This window comes from Cynocephalus volans, chromosome 6 (genome assembly GCF_027409185.1).
Source record: "Cynocephalus volans isolate mCynVol1 chromosome 6, mCynVol1.pri, whole genome shotgun sequence".
Classification (NCBI taxonomy): Eukaryota; Metazoa; Chordata; class Mammalia; order Dermoptera; family Cynocephalidae; genus Cynocephalus; species Cynocephalus volans.
In genome coordinates this window covers 115,155,325-115,168,461 of record NC_084465.1, presented here as the reverse complement: position 1 = coordinate 115,168,461, position 13,137 = coordinate 115,155,325, and the positions used below count along the sequence as shown (strand labels likewise).

The following is a 13,137-nucleotide window of genomic DNA, read 5'->3' as shown; positions in this document are numbered from 1 at the left end:
CGGGCCAGGCCATGGTGACTTCATGGCTCAGCCAGCTGAGTCTCACGCACGGACTTGGGCCCCACCTGGAGAAAGAGCCACTTAAAGCACAGCAGGGCTGGCTGGTCTGTTGCTCTGAGTTAATGAAAAGGGCTGGCTCCACCAACCCACAGATCCTGAACATTTAGCATGCCAGCCTGAGTTCCTGCTAGCCTGTCTCCTCAAAAGTGCTGTCATGGTCTAAGAATTTTAGGCTTGGAAGTTTCCCTGATGGCACTGCCCCTGGGACCTCCTAGTGACAGAAGGAACTGAGGCACACGGTATTTAAGAGCTCCTCTGAGGCCACACAGCTAGGCAGGGTAAACCAGGACAGCACAGCAACCTTCTGGCAGAGGGACGGAGGGGTGGGGAGCCAGGGTGGTGTCAGTCAGGGGTCCGGGAAGCACAGGAGTGTTCTGGGAGCTTGCCAGCCCAGGCCCACACAACCTTGCTTTCTCTAGACAGCACTTGTCTAGACAGTCCTGGGTGTGCAGACTGGCAGGCCCTGCAGGAAAACGCGCTGCACAGGACAGAGGGGAGGAAGTCGGAGTGGGGACATGGCTGTGATGTCATCTGTCCTTCCCCCCAGAGGACAGCAGTAGAAGCTGAGTCCAGTGCTGGGGCAAGCCTTCTGTGACTTTTTCCCTTTCCCTCCTTTGGAAGACAATTGCTGTATGGGCATACTCCCCATGCAATTCTGCTGGCACAGGAGCGCTGAGAGCACTGTGGTGAGTGGGAGAGCGTGGCCGCCCACTCAGATCCCCAAGGGGCCGGGGGCCACACTGCCTGCACGCTCATGCCCTCCACCCACTTCCTTGCCCCACATTTCCTTGGCCTGTAGGGGGTGCTGCTGGGATCCCACATGGGGCTCTGACACCATCGCTAATGACCCTCCAGTCCCCACTGAGGAAGAGTCCTGCTTCCTGCTGGGGGAGGAGAGGCCGGGCAGGCCGGTGGTCTTTCTCATGGGACTTCTTACTCTCCTGGGGTGGAGGGAGCCACTAGCCCTTGGCCACCCCCCATCAGAGCCTGTACACCACCTGGAGACCAACTGCAGGAGAAAAAACAGCACCTGAGATCAGGGACAAGGCCTGTCTGGAGCACAGGAGCATGGCTTTTGCTATTAATGGGTTGTAAAACTAGAGTCCCTTCCCTGGGCTCAGCTCTTCTCAGTTGAGGGGTGGTGGAAAGGATTCCTGAGGTCTCGCCCAGCTCTGACCCATTATTGAGCAGGAGCAGGAGAACTGGAAGGTCCACTCCACAGCCACCAATGACATCAGAAATTTGGATTCTTATGTGCAATGTTGGCAGTAAATTTTTAAAAAATTTTTTTGTTTTGTTTATTTTCTCTTTAAACAAGTGTGGGCCAACAAAACAAATCCAAGGGGCCAGAAGTGATGTGTGGGCTACCTGGGACTAGTTTCCTCCTCTATTCATTCTTGTTCCCTGCAAGTCCAGGCGCAAGCAGGGCTTCACTCTTGTAGAATATACTATAAAGCATATGTACCTCACAGAGCCTGGTTTTCCAAAGTCTTGCAGTTTCAAATATTAACCTTGTGGAGGACTGGAAATTTTCTTCAGGCTATAAATCTCTGGTATAAGATAAAGATTTGTGGCACAGCAGGTTGCTGGCTCAAGGACAGACTAGTTATTGATTGTTATGTAAAGATACTGAGAAATTGATGTAAGAAGGAATGTTTGCTAAGATCAAGCTTTTGTTAATTGCCTTACTGGAAAGTCATCTGGCTTGTTTCACTGAAAGTTACCAGTCTGTATTGTTAAATTATAACCCCACCTATGTCTCTTCCTGTAACTTGCTGCTCTGGAAAGTAAATGCAGGAAGAGAACCCCAATTCGGGGTTAATTTCCTAAGGAAGGGTTGCCTCTTGCTGGAGGGTCCCAGGGAAGTTACCCACTTCGGGGCTTCTCACTGCTCAGAAGATATGGGCTCTGAGTAATCCCTTGTGTCTCGGTCACCCAGGGGAAGTGGGGTGACAAATCAATGGGGGGCGAAGCAACACAAAGCAACACACTCTCTGTGTGCAATATGCGGGGGCAGCGGCGTGGCACTGAGACCAGCCTCCCACTCGCAAATGTACACACAAGAAAATAAAACACAGGCTTCAAGGGCCCAACCAAGTATATGGAAACATTTATCGGGCCTTTGATCTGATGGTCTCAAATGTCCCTGCAAGAGTCACATGCACATCAGGAGATCAAATGAACACTCAGTCTCAATTTGCAGAGGCCTCACATGGCAGTAGACCAACTAGGGCCAGGGTGCTGCTCTGAAGCAAGGCATTCACACCTGGCCACATGTTTGCTTTAAACAGCTCCATTTCCTCCATCCTCCCAGCCTCCCTAGTGGCCAAAGAAACAAGTACAGGCCAAGGAGGTATTTGCAGCATCCCCCGTGCATCTACACAGTGTTTCCCCAAGGGTGGTCGGTGGACCCCCAGCATCAGTACGGCAACGCTTGTTAGGGCCCCCGTGTTGACTCCCGACTCAACCCCTCTACTCTGAGGGTGGGGGTTGGGGGGCCGCAGGCTAAGAGAGTTCTCCAGTTGACTCAGAGTTGCCCTTAAAGTTTGGGACCCCGCCCGTCTACATTCATCAGTGGGATTTGAAAATATCATCCCTTCGTTTTCTTTTTTTCTCACATTCTAAACAGGGTTGATTTGTAATGTAAGCCAAAGGAGATTTTTAGGTATAGAGATTAAGCACAAAAGTGAATAGTCTCCCACTTGAAAGTCACTAAAACTAAGGGAGAATGAAGAACGCCCTGGGCAGCACTGGCTTGGGGAGGAGGCCCCTCTCAGCACCTCTTTGTTGGGGTCTTGTGATGACTGAGCTGTGTGACCTCGGGCCCATCTTTTAACTTCTCTGAATCTCAAGGTTCCATATTCGTACAAAGTAGTAAGACCACTGACCTCCCAGGCTCCATGTGGAGTTAAATGGGATTTGCTTCCCTCCCTTCCACCCTCCCACAGCACAGTAAAGCAGCAGCACAGCTCAGGAGATGTTACAACTCATTGCCCGCAGACAGGCAGCTTTGAAACAAAACATCCTGGCACGGTAAGTTATGACTTGAGAAGACAAGCAGTACAGTTCAATCCCTTTCTCAGTTCCTCTGCCACTCTGCCCAATTTGCCACTTTTCCTCTTCTGCCTAGTTTCCTGTCTTTAACATTAGACTTAAAACCTCAGCCCTGGAAGAGATTTTGGAGGCCACTGGATCCTGCTCCCACACTTGAAACATGAAGGATACGGGGAGATGCTGGGCAGGGGGTACAAAGCTTCAGTTACACAAGATGAACAGGTTCTAATAGGAGATCTAATGTACAGCATGAATACGACAAGTAACAAAACTACTGTGTACTGATTCTTTTTTTTTTTTTTTTTTGGCAGTTGGCCAGTTCCAGGATCTGAACTTGTGACCTCGGTGTTACAAGGCTGCACTTTAACCAACTGAGCTAACCGGCCAGCCCTGTACTGTGTACTTAAAATGTTCTAAGAGGGTAGATCTTGAGTGTTCTTGCCATTAAAAAAAAAAAAACATAAAAAAAAGGTATTATATGAGATGACAGATATGCTAATTACCTTAATTGTGATGATTAATTTACAACGTATACATATAACCAATCATCTAGCTATAAACTGTAAACATGTAAAATAAAAATAAAACAACAAAAAAATAAAGATGAAAGAAGGGAGAGCCAGAGTCTTGGGAAGAAGGGACCCCCAGAGACCCTGCAGGTGAGAAGAGCAGGAGAAAACACTTTCCCAGATCCAGCCTCTGAAGGGCCCCACGTCCCACCTGTGCTGCTGGGAAGCTCATTCCCACCTGAAATGACTGACAGGACTCCATCTGACTGTCCGAGAGAGCCAGCGTGCTCTGGATCAGGTTCTGGAGCACCAGAAAGTGGATGTCATCCTCGCTGAAAAAGAAACAGGGCGGCGGCAGGACCACATGAGGCTGTGGCCACAGGGCACCACTCATTACGGAGGGAAGTTCTCAGTAAAAACCAAAGCTTTCAATCTCACGGAAGTGACATGAATGCCAAAACTATTCACAAAACAAAATAAGCAATGGTGTCTAGACTTTACTACCTGTTTAATTTTTGCAGGAAAAAAGTTTCCATCTAGCAGGTAAGGAGGGGTCTCAATAACCTGGAACAGGATTTATGATAACTAACAAATGTACTTAGTACTTACATTTTCTTTCCTTCTAATTCTAACCAAGCTTTTCTCCAAAGAGGATAGGTTTCTCACTAAATACAGAGCTAAAATCAAACTGAATATTGATTACCCAAGATGGAAAAAAAAAAAAAGCTGAGTTTTCTAACCAGAGTTTTGCCTGGAAAGCTCGTGGGCTGAGAGTTGAAACAATTTCCCTAGCCCACCTTAAGGCTAGGCCAGTAATATTCAAGGTTAGGGATCAGCAAACTTTGTCTATAAAGGGCCAGATAATAAATATTTTAGTCGTTGTGAGCTATGCGGACTCTGTTGCAACTACTCAGCTCTGATGTTCTAACATGAAAGCAGCATAGATAACACAGCATGGCTGTGTTCCAATAAAACTTTATTTACAAAAACAGGTGGTGGGCCAGATTTGGCCCTAGACTGCCCCTGTGCTGGGCTGTAGGCAACCAGATCAAGTAGCTGAGGAAAAGGTACTCTGTATATTAGTACTTGCCTATTAAGTTCATCCTCTTTCCTGATTTGATTTTTTTCATCTCCAATTGCCAAAACTCGGTATCTGTGCAAGAAACAAAAGGAGCATGTCAGTGAAACACAGCAGATCTTCTCTAACTGAGCTGATGCTTGCTCAAGATGGCCATTTACTGGTTAAAATGTTGAGGAAAACGTTAAAACTCACCAAATGTCAAACACTGTATTATGCAAATTAAAATGAGAATATACCATGTTCTTCCCATCACATGAACCTGTCATAAAAATGAGGGCTGAGAAAATGAGAAATGTTCACACACTGGCAATTATGAAGCAACATGGGAAAATGTGAATTGCCAAGGAGCCCCTGTTCATTGTTAAGGGAGCAGGATATAAAACTGTGGGCTAATTTCAATGAAAAAGACAAGCACAAGAAAGAAGACTGGAAGAAAATACCCAAACATAATCTAAAAAAGTTGATCTTAGAGGAACAGAGAGTAGAAAGGCGGTTACCAGCGGCTGGGGGAGAGGGGAAGATGTTGATCAGAGGGTACAATGTCTCAGTTAGACTGGAGAAATAAGTTGCAGTGATCTATGCACTGCACAGTGACCACAGTTAATACAATGTGTTGTATATTTCAAAACTGTTAAAGTAATAGATTTTTAACATTCTCGTCACAAAAAAATAAGTTGGTGAAGTGATGGATATGTTCATTGGCTTGATTTCATCTTTCTACAATGTGTACATAACAAACATCAGTACCCCATAAATATAAACAATTATTATTTGTCAATTAAAAAATAAATCACGATAAAGAAAATACTCAAAAGAGAATAGCTATATTAGGTGCTGGAATTACAGATTATTTCCCCATCTCTTTTTCAAGTTTCATTTAATATCTTTTTACTGTGTTCATGCCAAGCAAATAAATATAAAAATAAATCATAGAACTGACTTTTTAAAAACCTGGCCACTTGTAAGACATTCTACAAAGCTTAAGTAAAAATTCATCTTCAAGACAGAAAATTTTTCCTAAAATTTAGTGCCAAGAAAAAGCAACTTTTCAGAAAAGCAGGTGAACTCTTTTGAGCCAAGCAGGGAAAAATACAGAACCATTTTCTATTTTGCTTCACCTGCAAGAATGCTCAGGATCAAAATTAGCATTAAACTGTTAGGACTGTGACTTTTTCTTTCTTCTAAATGGTTCTTGAGCTCTCCTTTAAAAATCTTTATTTTAACTGTCTTCTTTGATGGCTCAAAGTTGCCTCACAACTTTGCTGAAAATATGTCGGGATATAAATTACAAATAGGTAAACAGACCACTAGCCAACATTTAAGAGTGAACATAAATCATGCCATTTGGGAATTCTGGGAACAAAACAAAACCCGAAAAATAGCCCAAGGGTATCAACTCAGCAAATGACCACAAATCGCTCCTTAGGCCTGGCACACAAATCATTTGTTGAATGAAAGAATGAGATCTCCAATTGAGATGCAGAGAGCAAAGGTATTATATGGTTCACTAATAGGAAACGACAGATCGATGACACCTCTTTTAGGAAGAAATTCAGAAACACAGTGGCTAGAAGTACTTTCTAGATGAGAGAGTAGAGAGAAGGGATTCACATTTCGATGATGCCAAGGAAACAGGCCTCGTTCACAGAACTTAGGATTTTAAAATTTCACAGAGTTCTGTGTTCAAACCCAGATATAGTCTTTTCCAGATGTTAAGTGGTTATGCTGGGAAGAGCAGGGGCTCTGGAGTCAGACCCACCCAAGGTCAAATCTTGGCCCTGTTGCTTACAATCCCCACAACCATGGGCACATTACTTACATTCATACACAAGGTGAGAGATCTCAGCAGGAAGTTCACCAACCAGGCAAGGAAACCTAAATTAAGCCAGCAGCAGGGAGAAGGAACGCGAGTGCCCAGTGGGGTAGCAAGGTCCCTTCCCTGTGTTCAAGTCACCCGTGAGAGGAGGAACATCAGATGTCCAGAAACGAGAGACAGGGGGGTGAGCTGCCAGGCGGAATGCAAGCAGGCGGGTGGGGTGTGATTCGCAGGCTGCTGATAGGGAGACACCCGGCAGTCCTGGCTGTTGACCTTTTCCTCTTGCTCTGGGAGGATCACACAGAACCATCCAGAAGCACCTTACCTGGCAAACAGCTCCTGGAGTGTGTCTGGGATTTCAAAGTTGGGATTCTTTAGGGCTGAACTGAACTTCTCTTTAAGCTTCTCCACGAATTCTTTAAACTCCTTGGCACAAACCTTTCAACAGGAGAGAATGAGATATTAACCCTTTCTTTCCCTAAAGGGAGATTTTGCCAAGATGCACCAAGAAACATCTTGTAACAAACTCCCGCAGCAGTTCCATCCATCCAAGAAACTCTGACAGCACTATCTCCTCTGCCTTTTCTGTCTCCCCAAGTCCACAGAGGTCATCCACGACCTGAGAAGGCCAGCTGTAGAGGAGGCAATAGACACTCACCACTAGGCTCAGGAATCTGGAGCACCGGGTGCCAAATAACAGGCTGACGGCCCTCTCAGCACATGGCTGGCTCTCTCTCCCAAGCCCCAGACAGGGAGACACCAAGAAGTCCAGCCCAGTCCCTGGAATGCCTACCAGGTACCTCCAGACAGCAGGCCATGCTCCCCTCCTCTGCTCCCAGGTCTGGTTCTCCCCAGTTCACCTGGGTGAGTCAGCGTCCTTTCCCTTCCCTAGCCCTACACTCAACAGGTGGACCCCAAATCAGTCCCCTCCTCTATACCACACTGCAACTATCTCAATCCAGACCAGATCTGATAAGCACACTAATCCTGTTCACCCTGTGTCCAATGCGCCAGGATAAATTCCTGCTCCTCCCCTTGTACCATGGTTGTGCAGGACACAGCCCCTGCTGCACCTGGCTGCAGCCCTAACCCTTAACCACAGGGCACCATGCTCCCTCTTCTCTCCTGCCCCTGCCTCAGCTGGCCCTGTGGCTTTCGAGTCTCATCCAGAGCTGAAAACTTTGCAAAGCCCTCTGTGGCAGATAGTTGTGGGTCGCCTATTCTGTTTATCCTCGTTCTTTCTTAGAGGTGGAGCTGGCCCCGATTTAGTTTGGGGAGACAGGATGCCCAGCCTCTTGGGATGAATCACGATTGTCTAAGCCACTCATGGCAACCTTGGTCCCTTGTGCTGGATAACTGTTTCCCAGCCATCTGCCAGGGGCTTCTGGAAAAGGCTGTCCCTGATACGAGGGTCTGTGGGCCCAGTGCAGTCTCTCTCTCACTTCTTCCTGCCCTGAGACTGTGTTGCACTGGAACCTGAGCACTAGTAGTCAACTTGTAACCAAGGGGTGACTGGCGAAAGGATGGAAAGCTGACCGCTAAGGACAGACAGAGAAGTGACAGATGAGTCTGGGAACCTAATGACATCTCTGCTTTGCTGCACCCGGGACTGCCTAGCTCCAGTCTGCCTGACATATGGGAAAACGGAAGCCCTAAGCCTCTGTGAGGCTGAGTGTTTGTGTCATTTGCATCCAACAGCATTCCTGACTCTCCTTCCCTGACCTTAGCGGTCTGTGCCTACCACCCTCCGGGAGCTGGCTGTGCTGCTCTGTCACGGCCATCAACTTCTCTGCCTGTCCCATTCGTCTGTGGCTCCCTCAAGGCAAGGCTGCATCTCCTTCCCATGGCCTTGCCTGGCACAGGCCTGACACTCAGGAAGCAGAGTCCAGTGCCAGCTCAACGAGCAAAGCGGGAGCAGCTCTGAGCAACAGATCAGAGAAGTCTGGGTCACCAAAGACAGCTTTGTTCCTTGCCAGCCACTGCCCCGGCCCCACCTGCACAGAGAACTCAGGAAGAAAACTCCTGCCCTATCTGCAGGCTGTCCAGGAAGTCCAGCTGTTAGTAATTTCTGAAGAGCTGTCCCAATTTCTTAACAAAATAGGCGCAAGGCACAGCAGCATTTCAAAGCAGTACATCAACTTCTAATGATCTCTAAAAACTGATGCTTGGGACCAGATCAAACGAAGTCCAAAGCCCAAGAATTTACAAGTTGATATCCCAAATGAGCAGCAAAATAACCCCTGTCTATAAGGCTGGCAGAGGCACCACGGGACCCAGAGGACCAGACCAGAACCTAGAAACTCTGCCGCCAGAGCAGGCTGAGACCTACCTACACTACACGGGCCTACCTTTGGGTCTTCATAGTCACATTTTCGATTCATGAAATCTCCAACAAGGGCTTTATCCTGGTACACCTCGGCAAGGCACACCCTGCAGAAAAAGGAAACAAAATGAGGTCTGGAAATTGCAATGTCTGTTCATGATCATGTCTGTTCAGAACCATCAAAATAGAACTCCTCTAACATTTATGGCCTTGACTAACCATGAAACAGGATTTACTTATATACCTGCTGTGCAATTCTATCTTTTAAAAATGGAAGACCTGGGGTCAGCCAGACCTGATTCACATCAGGCCTGTTCATGCTCGCACAGGACACCTTGGCTTCTCTGAGCTTCCATCCTCATGGGTAAACTGAGAACAGTAACTCCCACCTGGCCCTCACAGGATTTGGCCAAGACCAAATGAAATGACCTATGTGAACGCATGATGTAAATCTGAAGGTATTATACAGGCATTGGTGTTCATTATTACTAAGAGGTCTAGTCTTCCCCAAAACAGGGGATTTGCCCACTCCATCAGTTTTCACGTCTCTGTGACATAAAAAGAGCCAGACTTGCCAAAAAGGAAATGGAGGAGAAGACGGCCAGCATCATAAACAGCCTGCTGGGTAGAGATTGTCATCCCAAGGAGGAGAGAGAAGGGTTAGGGAGAAATTGGTTAACAGACACAAGGAATGATTACATTTTGTGATGATGAACATGCTAATTATACTGATTTGATCATCACACATTGTACACAGGTATAGATACAACTCTGTACCCCACAAACATGTATAATCAATTATGTTTCAATTAAAAAAAGAGAGAGAGAGATTGTCATTCCATTTTAGCTTGGTAAGGTAAGGGACCCCTAGATTACACCCATACCAAGGGCTGGGGCAGGCAGGACAGATGTGGTTATTACAGGGATTATCCTCCTGTTTCATCATGTGGACAAATGCTCCATCTCAGGCCCACGGCTCTGGAGACCTGCGACAAGGACTGAGTCCCAGGCCTGCTAACTCTGGGGTCCCTCCTGTTCTAATGCCCCAGGCTGCTGCTGGGGGAGAGGAAGAGCATCACTCAGGGGCAGGAAGCCCAGTTCCAGATCTCACTTCACCACCAACTCAGACTCTCTCTCTGGGTGTTCGCATTTCTGAAAAACAGAGTTGGGACCAGGTGATCAGAGCCCTTTCAGATAGAGAAGTCTAAGACTCTACACAGGGCAAAGTGGCTTCACTCAGGAAGGCCCCTTGTTATATCAAACTTGGTGGTTCTCTACTGGGGCAATGTTGCCCTGCAGCAGGCATCAGGAGACATTTTCAGTTGTCACAATGGAAAGGGGAGGTGCTACTGACATGCAGTGTGTGAAGTCTAAACAACCTGCACTTCCCAGGACGCCCCCACCACAGAGTGATCCAGCCCAAAATGTCAGTAGTGGCGAGGCTGAGGAACCCTGTCTAGAGCTGAGTTTTCTCCATGATCCAGGGCTGGGCTGATTTCTCTCTAGTCTGGCTGGCGGCAGGCAGCCTGTGGCCAGAATCAATTCACAGCCAAGCTCTCTTACTGACTTGTGGCATGAATGAACAGCTGGTGGAGGCAGTTCTTCCCAGCCCTATTCTATCTCCCCTCTTGGCCCCACTCTCATGCTGGCTGCAACACTTGGGCACCTCCCCACACCACTCTGATGCTCTCCAGTCCTCTCCACTCAAGCCATCCTTGTGCAGTGGGGTGTAAAAGTCTGATGGGGCTGGCCGTGGCTTTATGGCCTTGGCCCTGTGAGAAGGAGATAACAAACCACAAGGCAGATGCTTTGTGACTCCCAGGCAGTTGCTATCACACACATCCTGGACCATGGCTGGAAACAGCTAGGGACACCCAGCTCTGCTGAGGACATGGCAGGGTGTGTTTTGTCCAGTGATCCAGGTCCTGTCTAGCTTCTTCCTGGAGTGAGCTATGTGAAGGGCCACTAATCCATAATCTCTCAAGAGCAGTTCTGCATGCTAAAAACAGCAACGAAGGTCAGCCTGGGTTCTGCCTCCAGCACATGCTGGTCACGTGGTGGTCAGCGGCCATCCAGCCTGCCTCTTCTCCACTTCACTGCAGACAAGCAGAACAGCAAGGGTGCTCTGACGTCCACATAATACCATGAGTGTGTAAGCACACAGAATCATGCCCGGCCCTCGGAAAATCAAGGACAGTTTCACTAACAAACCCCAATACTTGCACAGCTCACTGGACAACTCAGTGTGCTCTGCATTTTACACCGGATTCTTAAGAAACGGAAGAAGAATAAAGAATGAACTAGAAGCACTGGAATGACCATGTCCTGGAGTGATGAAATTTCAAATATGGCTTACTTATAGTTCAGATAGGCTTGTGGGTTTTTGATTATGTAGCGAGCTCTTCGTCCGACCGAATGAGATGTTTTATCCAAAGATTCTTCGAAGGTAGCATGCAGGATGTCCCGCACAACCTGCCAGGGGACAAATGGACCCTTCACCTGGATCAAACACAGAGCCAAGATGGAAAATCAGCATCCTCAGAGTCTAAGCTATGGGGAACTAATGTGAAGGAAGGGGGCAAAAATGTGCTCTGTGAAAGCTCCTTCCTCAGCAAATACTCCAAACTGTCACCTCACATTCTACTCAGTCATATTAACTGGGCACTCACTACACACAAGGCACTGAGTGAGGTCCTGGGCAGAGAAGACCCTCAGTGCCCAGTGGGAAAAGAGCATCTTTTGGCAAGTACTATAACAGGTGCCCAGAGGGTGTCCGGTAGCACTGACCAGAAGGGCAATATGTTAGGAGATATGTAAGTATATAAAGTATGTTTACTTAGAGGGTGTAACATCTTAACTATACATTACATGTGCTCAGAAACATTCTGTACATGCATTCTGTACATTGTATGTTTCACTAGTAGAAACAGAAGGTACTAAATGAGCAGCCTCAAGAGAATGCACAGGAAGGCAGAGCGAGATATGGAAGAGAATAGAGGACATGTTATTCTCTTATAACCCCAAGAACGGCAACCCTAGAGGACGGTGCCCATTATAGCACATGGAGCGGAGCATCCACCAGCACTGAACCGCGCAGGACCCTCCTGGCTCCTCCAGCTGCACTGAGGGTGGGGCAGAGGGAGGACACCCCTCCCATCAGTGCTGCAATGAAAAAGCCACTGTAGATGCAGGGGACAGAAATTAGGGACAGCAACATGTCGCCTTTCAGGTCCCTCCTTGGAGAAGGGGTTGGGTTGGAATTCAGGAGAGGACTGAGAAGTGAGAGGACATGGGACAAATGGTCAAGAAGAGGGACCTAATGAGCCTGAGGCTGACAGCGTCTTGGGCCCAGGACCCCTCACTGGGTTTCTCCTGGCTGGCACAGTTGTGACCAGGACACTCAACCAGCTCTTATGGAACTGTCTCAAGGGACCCTGGACTGGACGATGGAGAGTTCATTCTCCTGGTGGCTTCTATGTCAACCCTGATTGCTCTCCCCACACCTTGCTGCAAACTGAGAAGGTCAGGACAGCACAAAGTAGCAGGAACATATAGATGAGGAATCACTGAGGTGCTTTGGGGAATGGTGAAGAGATGAACTCTGGCTCGGGCTACAGAAACGTCTTGGAGCCAGGCAAAAATTTATATGTATCTAAATGAGGCCTGAAAAGAAATGTGCAAAAACAGGAGTGGTGGTCATTGGTGGTCATTTGCAGGATTCTGGGAGACGCTCTTCCCAAGGGCCAGGCAGAGCAGATGAGATGAGCTGTCTCAGGGCCATGGGCTTCCTACAAGGTGGTGACAGGAGAGGGAGACCCGAGAGAGGGGCAGGCAGATGCTGGGGAGCAGCCAGCACTGGGGCCTGTACCTTGGCGTTGAGGACATTGCTGGCAATCCGGCAGAGCATGAGCAGCCCATCCTCCTGCATGGACCAGGTGACACGCCGCCGCGTCATCCTCTGCAGTGCGCTCTGGTCAGCCTCATCATGGTAGCGCAGCTTTTTGCTTTTTGCTTCTGTGAGCTCTTCTACAAACACCAGGGGGAGAGGAGGGAAAGCCTCTAACAACAGGTTTGGAGCTGTCACTCTAGAGGGTGGAAGGGCCCCTCCACAGCTGGTAAGATTTGACCAACAATATCGGTTATTGGAGTCTCATTGAGCCTGCAGTCATACAAACTAATCACAAAAGATTCAGCCCTGCCTGACAGATTTACTTACTTACTTACTTATTTTTTACCCCTTTCAGCATTTCTCTTTGGTCAGATTTCACGGTGACAGGCTGGGCGGCCTGAATGG

General features: G+C 47.9%; 1 protein-coding gene across 1 annotated transcript in view; it reads right to left on the bottom strand.

The window, feature by feature from the left end:
* The window catches only part of GTF3C1 (general transcription factor IIIC subunit 1), an 81,449-nt gene that overhangs the window by 13,916 nt on the left and 54,396 nt on the right, over positions 1–13,137 (bottom strand). The window contains 6 exon segments of the mRNA XM_063099730.1: positions 3,862–3,955; positions 4,714–4,776; positions 6,846–6,958; positions 8,869–8,950; positions 11,200–11,342; positions 12,712–12,869. Coding sequence (XP_062955800.1) covers positions 3,862–3,955; positions 4,714–4,776; positions 6,846–6,958; positions 8,869–8,950; positions 11,200–11,342; positions 12,712–12,869 — 653 coding nt within the window.